This window comes from Scomber japonicus, chromosome 19, assembly GCF_027409825.1.
Source record: "Scomber japonicus isolate fScoJap1 chromosome 19, fScoJap1.pri, whole genome shotgun sequence".
NCBI lineage: Eukaryota > Metazoa > Chordata > Actinopteri > Scombriformes > Scombridae > Scomber > Scomber japonicus.
In genome coordinates, this window is record NC_070596.1 from 23235911 (window position 1) to 23252595 (window position 16685).

A 16685-nucleotide genomic window follows, 5' to 3' on the forward strand; every position below is an offset into this window, starting at 1 on the left:
TCATGGCTCTGCGAGGCTGGTTCTTTAAGCTAAACGCTAACATTGGCATGCAAACATACTAACTGTGACAATGCTAACATGCTAACATTCTTGTGCTCACTAGCTCTTTATTGTTCATAAATCCTGGCCCAGTTTTACAAAAACCCAAATGTCTACATTCTACATTAGCTACACGTAGTGGCTTTGCATCAACGGTTTATTGATGTACTGACTCCAAGATTGCAAGATTGTTAACAAAGGCTGTTTAAGATGTATCTTTTAAATCATCCAGATGATTCAAAAAGTCTGTTTTTTATGATTTATGATCAACCAGGGCTCCTCATTACTTCTTCAAATCAATGATCTTTAATTTGTTCTTTATTTCTTTCTGTTACTTAATCAAATACCATAACCTACTAAAATGTCATTTATAATTGGGAGGGAAACATAATACCTGCATTATCTATTCTCAAATTCCACCAGTTCAATAATAAACTGAATACCCACCACATAAGCTGGCAAATGTGATTTAGCTGAAATTGGATTAAAATGTATCAGGATTAAAATCTGTCTGTACTGTCTCGTAGGCACTATTCGGTCCTGCGTTGGGGATGGGGATGTGTTTGCATAATAGTGTGATAAGCATTTGGAACTGAATACGATAGCAACTTGGCTTTCAGCACATGCAAATGAATGAGACAATTTCCTGCAATTTTATAGATTTTGGGTCTGTGATTATTAACATTTTATCAGGCTGGCAGTTTTTTTCCTATCGAATTGCAGGAACGGTATCATATTTATTTAGTGATCATCCAATATCTTACCTTCTCTCCTGGAGGTCCAATTGCTCCTTGGGGCCCAGGAAGTCCCTGTAGAGGGGATACACAATGCTCAGAACATCTTCCTTGATGGATGACGGCAATATCTAATGTCAGAAAACCTGCTCATCACTCACCTGAGCACCTGGGTTGCCTTGCTGTCCAGGAGGTCCAGGCTCGCCTTGAGGTCCCTGAGGTAAAATGAAGAATTGTGTTACTCTGTTTTTTTTAATAAACCTCAAGAGTAAGAGAAATACAAACAGCAATTTCTTTTTTTCAAATCCCATGTGAAGGTAAGACTGATTTGTTGTTCCATTCGGTCCATTAAAAGTGAAGTGTTGCTCTGAACAGATATAAATTAGAAGCCATCAAAGAGCACATCACTGCATTATTACCTGAACAGGCCATAATTTTTGAACAAATAGAACTATAATTCTGCCTCGCAGTAGGAGACACACACACACACAAACATACAGTGCTACATTCCCACACCTCCTTTCCTAATGAAAGAAACTGCCAAAGCTCAAACACAAAACCCCTTGCCTCTCAGATAACTGGCAATCAATTATGTTGCTACGGTCCAAGAGCCTGGGAAAGCTGATGATCTTCCATCTCTACCTAGTTGGAAACTTCCCAGAAGAACAGACAAGCTGCACAAGCCAGGTATTCTTTCATTATAGCCATGCGCTACCAGAAATTGACCTGGAATGATCCAACTAGCCATGGTGGACTGCTCAAATGGATCTAAACATAGCCGGTCTATTTTTCATTATCTGCTAAGTATCCTCTGATTGTAGTGGTGTGGCCTGTGTATGTGTGTAAGAGAGAGATAGAGGGCTCATGGGGCCACATGGTGGATTTAAGGGTGAAATAAGGTGTCAGGGATTAAAATGGTGCACTTTTAGATTCTGTGACCGCTGTGTGTGTTGTGAATTTTGTTATTTCTTCTGGAAATATGGAATAATGCCTGATACATATAGTCATATATATAGTCATTAAATCAATCCAAGCTTCACTTACTATGTTTCCTTTGGGTCCAGAGTGGCCGTCCATTCCAGTAACGCCCTACAACAGAGGAGAGGAACACAGCATTCAGCACCAAGAAAATCTATAAAACACTGAAAAGGTTAGTAATTTAGTTTCACATGAACTGTTAAATGTCAATCTTAGCTTTTAAATGCGAAAAGAAAACCACATAGTTGTATCCTTATTTGGCTTACGCTTCTGCACTCTATGAATTTCAAGGTTTTGTTTTATTATTTTTGGAATCTCTACATCCTGCACATACATAGCGCGACAAGGTTAGGTACTTGATTGATGCGCACTGTCCGTGTTAAATTAAATCTGTTGAAACAATATAAATATTAGGTTTAAGCTTGGCTCTGCTGTAGACAAGTTAAACTCAATAACACATGCTTCTCTTTGTGTATTCTGTCTGAAATATATTGAGTTTTTGTATTTCCCTGTGGGTGTTGTCTGCAGTGTCTTTTGTTCTTGTTGCCTATGGAGGTGGTAAAAAATTAATTCTGTTCTCTATAAACAGTAAATCTATGGTAACAGCGTGGATATGAAAAGGTGAGAAGAAGCCATAGGGACTCACAGGGGGTCCAGGAGGTCCCTGAGGTCCTTTTGGTCCCAGCAAACCACGGGGCCCCTAGGAAAAGAAGAGAAATGAGATTTAGAATGATATCCCACCTGTAAAAGGATGAATGGGTTACTAACCCTGTTCAACTAAATCAAGTGTCAAAATTATACCTTTGGAAAAAGCCTAACTTCCCAAATGTCCTTGAGGACACTCCACAGAGTCAGACTGTGAGGGAAAGCTGAAACCCATTCTTTTTTTTAACTACACATTCATTCCCCAAAGCTATGCCTATCAAACATTGCTTTGAATTTCAGTGCTTTGCCTCACAGCCACAGTTACCTAACAAGACGTATTATCCTGGCAATGAGAATTAACACCAATGTAGCACACCCTGGTGGACAAAATAAATCATAACAGCAGATATCAAGGCTTTCTGATGGTTTCTCCTTCCCCATCTTTTTTTCCCCCATCGGATATATCCTGCCCTGAGAGAGTGGTAGGCTATTATAATAAGCTTAATGTGAACTGTCTGTATTTCTCACTTCCACAGATTATCTTGTACAGGTGAGGCACTAACAAAGCCTGATCAATACCCAATTTCCAGCAGTGTACTGCTACAAAATCTACATTTATATGAATATGTACTAAGGCTGAGGTCTGCAAATGATATATGATATCATCAGACCATATGATTGTTCACTAACACAATGACATGATGAGAACAGGCCCTCGGCTCTCAGCTCTATCATTCCTTGCAATCTCTTAGTGTGAGACTGAATAGTAATATATGTGATCACTCACTGGTTCACCAGGAAGTCCCCTAGGTCCGATCTCTCCATCATCTCCCTGGGAAAGAGAGAGAACGGGTCAGAATGTGAAACAGACAGTGAATGATAATTGAGGAGAAAGTGAGGATGTGTGTGAGAGATAATGGGAGGGCATAAAGAAAACCCAAGGAAAGAGGGGATCAGGTTGCATTGGCCGTTGGTAATGAGGATGGAGAGGGTAGATTAGATGCAGATAAACATGTGCAGGGATAAAAAATATTAAGGAAAAAATTGAATGGGAAAGGGGACACTATAAGAGTGAGTGAAAGTAACATTTGGCTGCTGAAAAAAATGTAAAGTAAAGTAAAGTAAGAGAACGAAGTTCATCTTAGATATAATTTCTGTCTTCCAGCAACGGCATAACAGTGACAGTTAGGGGGTAAGATACATGCATCATTATTATAATATACATTGTCTTTTCTTATTTCCCTTCCAGGCTACAAGAGATAATTAAAATGATTTGTAATTTTCTTTGTTACCCTCTCTCCATCTTCTCCATGGGCGCCAGGAGGTCCAGATGGGCCAGGTTCACCCTGTAACAGTAAACATTTACATTTAACAGTAGTTCACATGAACCCAAATATACAGTTGTGCATCATACAAATACAAACTTTTCATAGAACCATAAAATTACTTACTCTGTGTCCTTTTTCACCAGGAAGTCCAGCCAGACCATCAAACCCTCGGTCTCCCTGAGGAGCAGAAAAAACAAAGGTTGCAGTACAACTTGCCCACGCTTCAAAAACCCACGTTTAAACTGACATGATGAAATATGGTAAATTAAAGTCATTAAAGTAGTAAAGTTACGAGGTAATGACTATGTTGGACAAGGTACCTTGGGTCCAGACTGTCCTGGCATGCCCCTGGCACCATCAGACCCAGAACGACCCTGTAAAAGAATTAGTTAAATAATGAACTAGAATCACTAGGAATACACTATGACAACTAGAATATTTCTGGATTTTTATTCAGTACCAGTACAGTATGATTATGTGTGCTTTGCATTGCACCTACCCTTCTGCCAGGCTTTCCAGAGGGTCCAAGGGATCCCATAGGCCCACGTGGTCCCTGATATGAAAGCACTTATGTTAAAGTCAGAGGCATTTCTTTATTTCTCTGCATTTTTAATATCTGAGACCGTCCTGAAAGTATAATACTGAAACAAGGAAATTGTAATAAGTCTGCTTTTAAGTGTTAGAAAAATTATTTGTTGGGACTAATGCAATACTACAAAAGTTTAAGAAAATATACGTTAGTTTCATTTAACAATACATAGTTTCTGTTAGTTTTCAGACAAGGTTTGCTTAAATTTAGTTGTACAGAATTTCATTTTAAAAACACAATATGCCATTCTGATATCTCATACCTGAGGACCAGCCTCTCCAGACTCTCCCTTCAGTCCCGAGACACCAGGAGGACCCTGCGAAGGAAAAAAAACAGATTTAATAAACACTAATCCAAACCAAGTTAACAACTGTGATACAAACAGTTGTATGCTTTCATTTTGTGTACTGTGTACTACAATAAACTGCTGATCAAATCTTTGATATTACATTTCTATTGATTCTGACTTTGTGTTTGCTGTGAGGTGATTTGCCATACATACCAGAGGGCCGGGTCTGCCAGTCAATCCCATTGGACCTGTAGGGCCGCGCATAGCCAGCTGAACACAGGTAGGAAACAAATTAGCAATAAAATCAAAGACAAAATAAAAACAGAATCAATAAAAGATAAATACAAAAAAACTTTAAATTTAACTGATTTATGATTAAATTCTATATATCTTTTACCGTTTGTATGCATGGGTTTGTGTACGTGTGTACTCTATGTGTATTTGAGTCTGTTCATGTGTTCTGTGTGTGCATGTGTATATGCAGTTCTCTTTTTCTACAGTTCACAGGGACATCCAAAAAATGTAATAATGATTATGGATGTAAAGTGCTACAAAGACAAAGACACATGTGCAAAATCAGGTTAAAGATAAATATTCCAAAAATACAACAAATATAGCAAATAGTATGGGAAGAATAAATATATAGGGTATATAATAACTACTGCTGTCTGATAATGTGTTTACGTGTGAACAGTTACCCTAGCCTGCTGCATGATGGCTTGCATCTGGGCCTCCTGCGCTGATACAGCAGGTCCCTTTTGTCCAGAGTCACCTCCGGAGCTGAATCTGAACTATAGAGGGAAACAGGGATTGTTGAATCTTTAATCCAGTAACAATGATTCAATCACATAGCAGCCGCCGGCAAAACACAAAAATAAAAAACAGATAAACATGCGGAAAAACTAAAATGCTGGCTACAGAAAAATAAACATTTAACATAAACCTGACAACAAGCATTAACATCTATTCTGAATAAAATGTTCAATATTTCTTTAATACGGTGTTCTCAGCTAGAAACTATTCAACAGATGTTGAACTAAGCATCAGCCTCCAGCTGCCAAACCAACACCATCAAAGGCTGCTTCTGCAGGCCATGAGCTTCAAATTCTACTGGCATCTGGTGGTGATAAGGCAGCATTGCACCATAGGTGAATATTCAGGCTTGTGGTGCAACATGTTTGTTTGGGTCAGGAATCTTGGGTTGGGTCACATTGCACAGGCCTCAGAATGCTGACAGTCGGTTAGTTTATGGATGCACAGCAAAACAGTAACATACTGTACAGGGTTTCACCATCACAGAAACACTGTTACCAAGAAGCAAACACAGTTGATTCAGAACATCACAGCTGAGTCTGATCCACTGCAGCTCACTCACTGTAAACCAAAAATCCACAGAGAACAAACTGCTGCCACAATTTCTTCTTCTGATTAAATTCCTGCTGTGTTTGATTAAACATTGGCCCCCAATTTGCTATCAGAGTCACAATCAAACACAGTATATGCAGCTATATTTTTTTCTGTCTGCCAGCCTGTGAGCCTGTCTTTGATTCTTTCTCTCTTTGTCTTTTTCATACTTTTTTTGTTAATCCTTCTCCAATATTTGGTTCTTAATTGAGATTCTAATGCATTATCAACGCTTGAACAAAATGTTTTGTAACATCTAAGTGTTGACTAGCAAGGCTCCTAGAAAAAGAAAAACACTCTCACTGAAAATACATTTACCAACTCATGGTGGAGCAGACTTTCTACAGAAAATAAAGAAAACACTACTTAAAGGTACACTATGCAGTATTTGTCGGTTGGTGTTTGTAAACACGGCATTCAAAGTTGGCCCCTCCTCCCCCACTTGACCAGAGTGAGAGTGAGAGAGAGAGAGAGACAGAGGGAGAGCAGCAGTGGTTGAGTGAGCTAGACTGAATGAAGAGAGTGAGCACCGCTGCCGAGAACGAAGCCACGAATCACATAAATAAAACATTATTTTCTGATTGTTTTATGCTAGTTAGTTCTAAAGCCAAATAAACACGCCCACATCTCCCAGCGGGAAGGCGCCACATTGCTAGGTTTTGTGTGAATACAGAGCTTCATCCTGTCCACTGTAGTCTTTATGCTCTTCAAGTGTGCAGCCCAGCCTCTTAGACACACAGACCTGCAGCTCTTTATATCTCCATGACACAGAGAGCAGAGAGACGGAGAAGGCAGTGTAACCTAGTCCTAAGTCTATACTTTTTTCTTTTTTTCAGGACAATCCTGCATTGTATACCTTTAATGAATTGAATTGGACTGTTAAAGCAAAAATACAGTGCTAAATATTTGCCATTTAACCCTGTCGTTTTGTCAACACTAAGAGCCAAAAAGTCCTCTGGTGAAACAAGGGTGAAACAACAATGCATGTTTCTCATTAGACTTGGAGCTCAAGGATCAGATTCCAAGTTTTGCTTTCTGCCAGTAGATACACCAGAACGACTAAAGTTCCTGTCCAGACAGAGCTTGCCACATGGCTCACCCAGACAGCTCTATGGACCCCTGAAACCACAACTTCACATCTGTACAACTAATCAGGTCCAACAGCAGCAGTGTAGCCGTCCAACTACAAGGAAGAGAGAGTAAAAAAGGTAGACAGCATGGGACGTCATTAGGATGGCTATGTAACTGTTGCAGTCCAGTCACTGCATACAGCTGAAGCCACAGAAAGAACCGACAGCATTGCTTTGCTTCCTGTCTAAAGCTACACGACTTCCTGGAAGGACACCTGATAACTTTAACTTTGGCCATAGAATGTAGGATAAGTTTAAAACTAAGTAGGTAGAGAAATTACTATATTATGAACTGAGATTGAGCAACACAGGTTGTAGAGTAGGGGGCTATCTCAGCAATTACACATACCACAAGGGGTTGCTAAAGCACAGATTTGTGTCACAACATATTTATAAGAGACAGGCCCACCAAAATTGGTCTCATCGGAAATTCCCTGCATTCCATTAGAACGTGTAAACCACATGTCAGAGTAACTGATAAAACAGAAAAAGAAGAAAACTTTCACTATGAATAAAATGCAGTCCGAATTAAATGTATCATTATTATTATGATTTTATTGCATAATACTTGGCTTTAAGCAAGGGTAAACAAGGATATAAAGCCGCATGGAAGACGTTTTAGCGCTTTAACAGAGGTAAACATGAAAACAGACAGCTCCTATTTTGCTATTTTTAACTCTTTTGTTCAACAACTGTAATTTACTTACAGGCAGCATCAGGACAGTTCCAGGGGGTCCTGGCAGACCATCAGCACCAGGAAGACCAGAACGACCAGGAGGACCCTTAGACAGAGAATAACACAAACATGATGTACACAGGCAGAAATGTGCTAATTTTCTGTAGTTCTATAGATCAGAAAATGTGTATAGCTTTTTTCTTTCTACTCACTCTCTCTCCAGTATCTCCAGGGCCGCCTGGTGGGCCAGAAGAACCTGGGGGTCCAGGGAGACCCTATTTGAGCAAAAGATCTCATTTGATTCCCATACATATATAATGCAACACAAAGGAACAGTCATATTTGCTCCACTAAATGTTTCTTGTCTTTATCTCACAAAGTGGTCACACATGGGGGAAAGGAATGCATGAGGCAATACGGAACAGCTTGTTCAGTTGTAAATCCTTTGTGGGGCGCTCTTTATTTGTCTATAGCTCAACGCTTGAATGGCTGGCCTCTATGGGAATCCATCTGCAGGGTGTCTGAAAAAATGTCTCCCTTGATAAATAATTAAGTTCTTCAACATCTGGGCAAGTCCATATCTCTTTGAGGGAACTGTTATGGCCACTCCCTTTGAATTAGGAATAAGGGAGCCAGAGATTTTCACAGGAAAGCAAAAAACTTGTATTTTCCTATCCAAAGGACATAGCATAAACAAACTAGAAGAATGGATGACATAAACTATTATCAGCTTTTATTTATCAACTCAGATTACATTGAAAAATTCCAGTGATCAAGAGGGACAGATGGAGAGAGAAAACAAGGAAAAGGCAAAAAAAGGAGAGGAAGTTAAGAGGAAGAGACTCAGGGAGAGACAGACTGACTTACTGTTGGCCCTTCAGGCCCAGGCGGACCCTCCACCAACATTCCCTGAAACACACAAGCACACAAAGCATTAGATACTACACAACTATCTCATATGCACTCAAAAGCATTTTCTGTGTCCATTTACACAGAGTTTTGATTAAAGGACATTCATACGTGTTCCAACACATCTGTCGATCAACTTTCTACCCTGTGCTATCTTAATGTACATTCCTGCCTGTCATTTCAGTTTAACTTGCAAATATGAACAGGAGACACAAAGGTAAGGACGCCCTGAGGCCTACCTGGACATGCTAAGGGAACTACTAATCAAACTGAACACATAATTCATTTGTTCATACTGACAAACCAGATGTTTGATCATGCATGCAGCATAAAGCCAGTTTGTGCATGAGTCTGTGCTTTGACATAAAAATATGTCTACTGTATGCAGCTAATAACAGAAACCCATGATGTTTGTGTGGACTCACAAGCATCTGAGTTACAGATACATTGTTCTAGCTCTGTGGCTACAGAGACATTGCTTTGTTTGCTCCTGTGGTAACATTTTGGCTTTCTGCTGTGTTACGAGGACAGAAACCTATGCATTATCCAAATGAATTTGAATTACGTGATATCAGCATTTTCCATCAAACCCCCCCCCCAAGCTAGGACCCTCTAAGCACTTTCATCACAAGATTACTGCCATTGATCTTTCACATTCCCCAGTTATGGCTATGTTTCGCCTGCAGTGCGTTTCACTGGGACTGGGGCTAAATGTTGGCACAGACCTAGAAAGGTGCATCTGTGACAACATCTGTTTCAGAAGACAGCACACACTGGGTGGCAAGGTTTACCCAAATGAATGTGTAATGCGTCCACGATTGCAAACACACAAACATACATCTAAGAAGTGAACTTAAACACTCACTCCTTTATGCTCTCACATATAAACACGAGGACACTCAGTTACATGGGCGTGTATACTTAGTGGAGCTCAGTGACATTTGTTTAAAGTGAAACAGCTGTAGTTTTATTAGACATATAAATCTCTTGTGTTTGATGCACCTTTGTAAACATACCAATGCTGTAAAAAGGAGTCATCCTTACTTTCATAATGTTACCTGTATATGAAGAGTATCTGAATTATGGTTGAATGTGTTCTACCTGTTTTAATTTACAAAAACCTCAGCTTTCTGGCAGGAAGGCAGAAGAAGGTTGAGATAATTCTTACTCCCTTCTGTACTTCTTGTATTCCTGTGTTTACACACTAACCACACTGTGTTTAGAGATTATTGACAACCCTGCATGGCCGTTCTCCGAATGTTTATGCTGTAGCCCTGATGACCAGCAGGAGCGAGGCCTTGTCCAAGGGTACTACAAGGAAGGTCTGGTAGGCCTTTGTGTGTTTGGCTTCAGGATTCTCATTCAGAAGTGAGGAGCGGGTTGTGTTTAGATGTGGATCACACATATGTACTCACAGATATAAACATCCATGCATACGCCCATGTGCACACAAGTACACACAGCCTACATCTGTTGCTCATACATGTTGTTCAAATAGTCATACTCACAGGCTCAATAACAGCAGGCTCTCCCTTCTGTCCCTTCTCGCCGCGAGCTCCATCGACCTACACACCAAACACACAGACAAAAAACATAATCAGCCCCCCATCTCCTCATTACTCTCATCATTCTTATCGTTCTCATCTTCAAGATCATGTCTTTGTCAGTATGTCTTTCACCTGGCCGTAATACTCATCGGTTTCAGCAGGCAGAACCTTGCCCCCCTTGCCGTCTTCATATTCCAGGTCTCCATAGCCATCATACACGTCTAAATCACTGTAGTCTGTGATGTGCTCCTCCTTGAACCCATCCAGATCAGTGTACTCCGCGTCGCCTTCCACCCCCAGGCCCGTTCCGGTGGCAATGGATCCTCCGGCTCCGGTGCCAGCGCTGACTGATCCTCCTCCAGAAGAAGATCCTCCCGCAGAGACAGAACCACCACCAACAGATACAGAACCTCCTCCACCAGCACCGCCTCCGAGGGTGATGGTAGAACTGCTGCTGCTGCCTCCTCCACCAATGTGAACTGAGCTGCTGCTGCTGCCTCCTCCACCACCAATGTGAACTGAACTGCTAATGCCGCCGCCGCCGCCAGCTCCGCCGGCTCCACCGGCTCCACCAGTGGTGTAATGGCTGTCCACGCCATAATCATATCCATCACCATAGTCATCGTAGGCACCTCCAACCTATAAAAAACACAGAAAATGGGAAGATAAGAATTACTCTCTAAGGATTTTTACATGCTGTATGTGAAGAACACATGGGGCAAAATTGTGTGTTTCAGTTAGAGGCAATTGCCAATAAAGAAGTTTCTTTCTGTGTAAAAATAACCCAGCAAAGTAAGAACATAACCTTGTAGTTGTGACATTTTAAATATACCTGAAGTGTAAGAGTACTATTTTTTACCAAGGCTGCAACGATGGAAAATTCTATAAAAGCGTTTATTTCTCCATGATGGTATTTTTAAAATACATTCAGTATCATATTGCCTTGTTACCCCATGTGGTTTGGTAGCTTATAAAAATCATAGCATTGTAAAATGCCAAAAAAAGCCCGGCTTATGTCTCCCACACAACAGTATGAGAGTAGGTCTTGCAAAGAGAACATAACTTAATAAAGAGTTGGAGATGAAATGATTTTAGCAGTCCATATATATGTTAAACTTAGAGGTCACACCAACAATACCAGTGTGATTCATGTCAACCTACTGTTGTTTTATTGCTGATGATCGTCATTGAACTTCCTCCTCCACCGGTAACGACCCTGCTTTCGACTCCGGTTCCAGTTCCAGCACCCAAGTCAATCTTAGCGCCTGCTCCCAGGTCCAGGTCACCTCCGGTGCCGATGCTGGTGATTGTGACGCGTCGAGAGCTGTCACCATCTGGTGCCGCTGTAGACTCGTCATAGTAGGTCTCGTAGTTACCGTAGCCGTCGTAGCTGTCGTAAGTACCGGTCTCTGCTCCGTAGGCGTCCCCTCCATCGGTGGCAGTAGCTGAAGGGCCAGTGGAGATGGACACTTTGCCGCCAGTGCCGCCAGTGCCGCCAGTGGAGATGGAGGTGGACACTTTGCCGCCGGTGCCACCAGTGCCTCTCAAGACCTCCTCCACTGTACTTACCACAGTGTCTCCATCTATCACCTGTAAGATGTAGAGAGTATTGTCACTGGTGTAGCCTATTTTGGAAAGCGCAGATCTGCAAAAAGTCTAACATAGCCCTTAAGGTTATCACTTTAAATTATGATGTTGTATTTTGGAAGGTGTCAGCATTAATGGAGAGAGTCAACATTTAGTCTAGTAAGCATCAGATATGTATATCGACAGACTACCTTATCTGTCTTTATCTCCTCAGCATCAGGGGATGAATCATAAGGCTTGCCATCCGTGTCTTCATAGTAAGGATATTCATAGTAATAGCTGTCCTCCTCTGTGTTCTAAAGGAGGGAAACATTACATTGATTAAGAGACAGTCAGACTGAGAGAGAAAGAATAACTATCAATTATTAAAAACATGATTCTTAAATATGATCCTCTGCACTCATGCTGCCGAGTCTGGCAGATGCATGTGCGAAAGATTGGCCATCAATCAGAAGCGCACAGGAATGCCTTCTACTAGAGGAAACCTCATGCTGGATCTCCCTGTTGCAACTTGTTACCACTGAATGACGAATTACTCTTTCATTGCTTTCTAAATTAATCTGTCACACGTCTTAAAAAGAAAAAAGAAAAAGGTCAAGTTTGTTTGTGTTTTTTAGGCATACCTAGGGCGAGGGAAAAGGTCAAGAGGAAGAGCTTCCTGTTCATCTTGTAACTCACTGTTAATTAGCATGCACAGTGTATTGGTATTCAGTGCAGAAAAAACGGTGCAGTGCTGGGATGCAGGCTTAGGCAGGCACCACATCATTCCTGGACATTATTAACTAACTGCATAGCCCAATAACCCTGTTCTTCCCAGTCAGCACTTCCCTCTGGCAGAGTGCAGCTCTCTTGTATAAGCCAAGACGCGCTTTTCAGCACAGGATCCAACCAGGATCTGATTTGACTATTAGAGACAATTATGGATTAAGGGAAATTAACTTCTTTTAGTAAGGTCACCCATCAGGATACTTTGTCTTTTCTTGCTGGTTTCTATAATTGAATGAAATGTCCAGAATATTTTGTAAAAATCCAAACATGCAAAAAATAACTCTAGTAATTAGATGGTTGGGAGCTCTGAAGTTAACAAGAACATGTAAGAGTGGTTTAAAAAGTTAAAGGTAAAATATTACTCACGTATTCATCTGTGTTGGGGTCCTGATTCTGAGGCTGGTCGGGCATTGGCACTTCACAATCGGGGCTGTAGTGCTCACAGTAGTCATAGGCAGCACGATGGTCTGCTACAATCATTAGCTGCTGGATGTCTCCCTGGAAACCACAAGAAACAGGAAGTCATGAGACTCACTGGCCACAGCTACAAGTCATGCATGTTCAGTAAATAAACAAGCAAACAATTGGCAGTGATGGAGAAGACTGTCTCACACTCGGTGACCCATGAGGATAAATGACAGTATATAAACAAATATAGATGAGGGATAACATCTGTTGGCGGCATTATCACATACAGAACCGGCCGTTCTGAAACTAGGTCAAGCCAAGGGAGTCTGAGGGTGACTACATGATGAAGAACTTTGTACAGCGTCCAAGGATGTCATTTTACATCAACATTGAGCACCGGAGTGTGAGAAAAAAAGCTTACAGCAAACAGTGTGCAGTTACAAGAGAACATGGAATAACTGACTTCATGTATCTGTGGATAGTGATACAAACAAACACAGACAACCACAAGCTCTCTCTCTTTCTCTTTCTCTCTCTCTCTCTCTCTCTCTCTCTCTCTCTCTCTCTCTCTCTCACTCTCTGTTTCTCACACACACACACACACACACACAAAGTATATCTTTAACAAGATGAGTGATTTTGAACAGCACACAAAAGTCCTGCCCCAGATCTGAATGAGACATGAGTGATTCTGCCATCAAGCTAATTTTATAAGATGAACGAATCTACTTAGCATGTGCGACATGGACAACGTGAGCAGACCTGCAGTTACAGACCTGAGCCATTTGGTTTAAAGGAGTATATAGCTGAGTTGAGGTGAGATGGGTATGTACGGGTGGGGTGGGGGGGGTGGGACGGTTACAGTAGCAGAAGTGGGATATTTAAAGAATAGAAGAAAGAGAAAACTCATAAAAAACAGATTAGATTGATAGAAAAAGAGCAAGAGAGAACAAGAACAAGAGAATGGCTCTGAAGGATCCCCAGGCTACATAGGGAGCTGGGTGTGTGTGTGTGTGTTTGCCACATGTTTCTGAGCAGAATGCATATGGCACCAAAACGCTGTACTGTCTATCCAAACATGTCCTGATCACACTTCCAAATCTAGTGATGTCATGCCACATCGATCAAATACAGTGTCAACTCAGCTGAAACAAATATATTTTCTGGAGGTATGAGAGTCATGAGGAGAACTATGGGAATGGACAGCCACAGAGGATGAAGTGTTTTTAATTATGCCGGATTGGCAAAAGTCTAGAATCCCTCAACGTCTTTCCAGCTGAAATTCTTCACGAATGGCTCTCTCTCTTTTCTGACAAACATAAATGGATTGCATTAGTGGTCTAACCAGTGACAGTTCGCTAAGGAGCACCAGTCCCACTGCTACAGTTGAACATACCACACGGAACTGCCTTGCTCGTATCCTTTAATACCCCTTGCAAAACACTCCACAAGATGATGTTTCCTGCTCTGTCCTTGGCTTATGTTATCACTGGGGTTTATAGTGGATGCAGAAAAACAAATCCCAATACTTCCTCCAAGACTCAGGGACTGGAGTAGCCATTACACAGTTTTCCAAGCTATGAACTCTGAGCTCCCAGGAAACTTTCAAATGGCTACCTCCAAGCCATTTGTCTAAAGTCTGGATCCTTTAGGAGCTTGGTATCGGTTTGACAGTCTGTCTCTCTGTTATCCTGGCAAGGCTGTGTGTCACAGCTGCGCTGAAAGGGGATGATGGGAATTCAGTGTTTGAAATGAGGTCACATTCAATGAGGAATAAGCCCTCCGTACAACAAAACAGCTGTACTGTCTGGAGCGTTGCAACTGCCTTCCTATTCACATGCCATTCTTCTGATTTCCTTTTTTCTTTTTTCACTACACTCTTTTTCTCCAGCTCAGCAAAAGGAATGACAGAATGAATCCTGACCACAAGTGGTGTGATCCTAATTTTACCAAGATGGGATAATTAATCATACACCTAAGTGGTAATGAGAGGATCCTCGCAGCACTGAGAATACTGTAGCAGAATGTGTTTAATGATGTGTGACATGTACACAGAGAAAGAAAGAGGCGTGTGCATGCCTGGAAAAAAATGGTGCTGTTATTAGGGTCTAATGGAGGTTGGAAAGCTGATGGATGCACTTCATTGTAGTAACTCTATAGCCAAAGGCATGTGGGAGAGGAAAAAGAGTGAAGAGAAGCTGGATGGGGAATATGGACCAGAGTCGTGTTGGACCATTCAGTACTACCCGTTCCAGCTGTCTGAAGTTTTATTCTGTGTTCAAACTCCTGGACTTAAAAAAGGGAGGCCAGGCACTGAGTCCTGCACAAAACCAACTGCAGATGGACCAACAAAAAAGTTAGAGTTTTTTTTTAAATTTTTTTTAGAGTTGCACCCTGGCAATTTAAAGTACACTTCCATCTGCCCCCAAATGTGGAGGAAAAAAAGAAAGGTTAAAATCCTTGCAGCAGGCAGAGGCTGAAATTTCCTTATTTCTAAGTTTCTGTTAACAGGCCAAGCTCCAAAAACACGGGATGCAAGATTTCTAAAAATGCAACGTTGCAGCATATCTTCATCAGACCCTCCCCGCCTGGTAAATGCTGACATCTATCAACCTCCGCACTACTCTGTAATACAGACTTGTATAAACATGTAAGACTCCAGGCCCAAGATAACATTGATAACATCACTGTGACATCATTACAATTTTTTCAGATTTGACAGATCCTACAGTGCTGTCATTAAATACACACCTGTTTTCATAGAATGTGTAGTATTCCCCATGTCTACGAAACTGACTAAAATCCATGGAGTGTCCCTTTAATTTTGTGCCACAGTTTTATATAAAAAGTATATATAATTGTTTGTATGTGCCACATGTCTGTCCCTTTTTGATTCTGGTCAGGTTTAAACAACACAGCAAATATATGCAGATTATTCAGTATTTGAAAAGCTACATCACAATGCTTGTTTTCACTCATAATTTTCTTTTTATCCTCCACCATTCATATACATTATTTCTGTACTGATATCAAAGGCATGCACTCTCACAAAAGCTGCACACCTTCACAGTCAAACCATTGTCAGAGTCTTGATCCACCGTGACAACCACTAAAGCTGGTTCTAATTTCCTTTCTTTGAGCCAGAGCTGCTCTTTTCACCACACGTCACTCGACAGATTGCGGTGCCAAATGTTATATAAGCTGCTGTTTTACAGATGTAGGGAAGCAGTAAATATTCCTATACTGTGCTCCAGCTGTATGCTAATGCCAAATTTCTCATTTAGTATTCTGGCCCTGAATGGTCAACTCAGTCCAGCAGCCCATTAAAGCATGAGATATTTACTCCCTTCCTGTGTATGTGGGCAATTTCATATATTTTGATGACAGGAGTCTGCACTGCAACTACTAAATATGCAGAGTCAGGGATTCAGCATTAGATTCGGCTGATGTGGTAACCCCAACAATTAAACTTAAAAAGAACAAGAAATTATAGCTTATTCCTTTCTCAAAAGTCAACAGAAGCTAAAACATGACACAAAAAAGCATACTAAAATATGCCGCATATGGGATGATTAACATACAGTACAGCAACACATGCAGTCAGACAAGCACCACCAATCCCACACCCAAACAGACCTACCAGAGTGGGAAAAA

General features: G+C 41.1%; 1 protein-coding gene across 1 annotated transcript in view; it reads right to left on the reverse strand.

Annotated features, from left to right (window-relative positions):
* col5a1 (procollagen, type V, alpha 1) overlaps positions 1-16685 on the reverse strand; it is a 72604-nt gene that overhangs the window by 25409 nt on the left and 30510 nt on the right. The window contains exons 5-24 of the mRNA XM_053339659.1: positions 12990-13121; positions 12044-12151; positions 11430-11858; positions 10401-10907; positions 10230-10286; positions 8680-8721; positions 8025-8087; positions 7844-7918; positions 5301-5393; positions 4816-4872; positions 4576-4629; positions 4224-4277; positions 4045-4098; positions 3848-3901; positions 3689-3742; positions 3184-3228; positions 2398-2451; positions 1818-1862; positions 935-988; positions 804-848 (exon numbers count right to left, since the gene is read on the reverse strand). Of these exons, the coding sequence (XP_053195634.1) occupies positions 804-848; positions 935-988; positions 1818-1862; positions 2398-2451; positions 3184-3228; positions 3689-3742; positions 3848-3901; positions 4045-4098; positions 4224-4277; positions 4576-4629; positions 4816-4872; positions 5301-5393; positions 7844-7918; positions 8025-8087; positions 8680-8721; positions 10230-10286; positions 10401-10907; positions 11430-11858; positions 12044-12151; positions 12990-13121 (2076 nt within the window). The remainder of the gene's footprint in view (positions 1-803; positions 849-934; positions 989-1817; positions 1863-2397; positions 2452-3183; positions 3229-3688; positions 3743-3847; positions 3902-4044; positions 4099-4223; positions 4278-4575; positions 4630-4815; positions 4873-5300; positions 5394-7843; positions 7919-8024; positions 8088-8679; positions 8722-10229; positions 10287-10400; positions 10908-11429; positions 11859-12043; positions 12152-12989; positions 13122-16685) is intronic.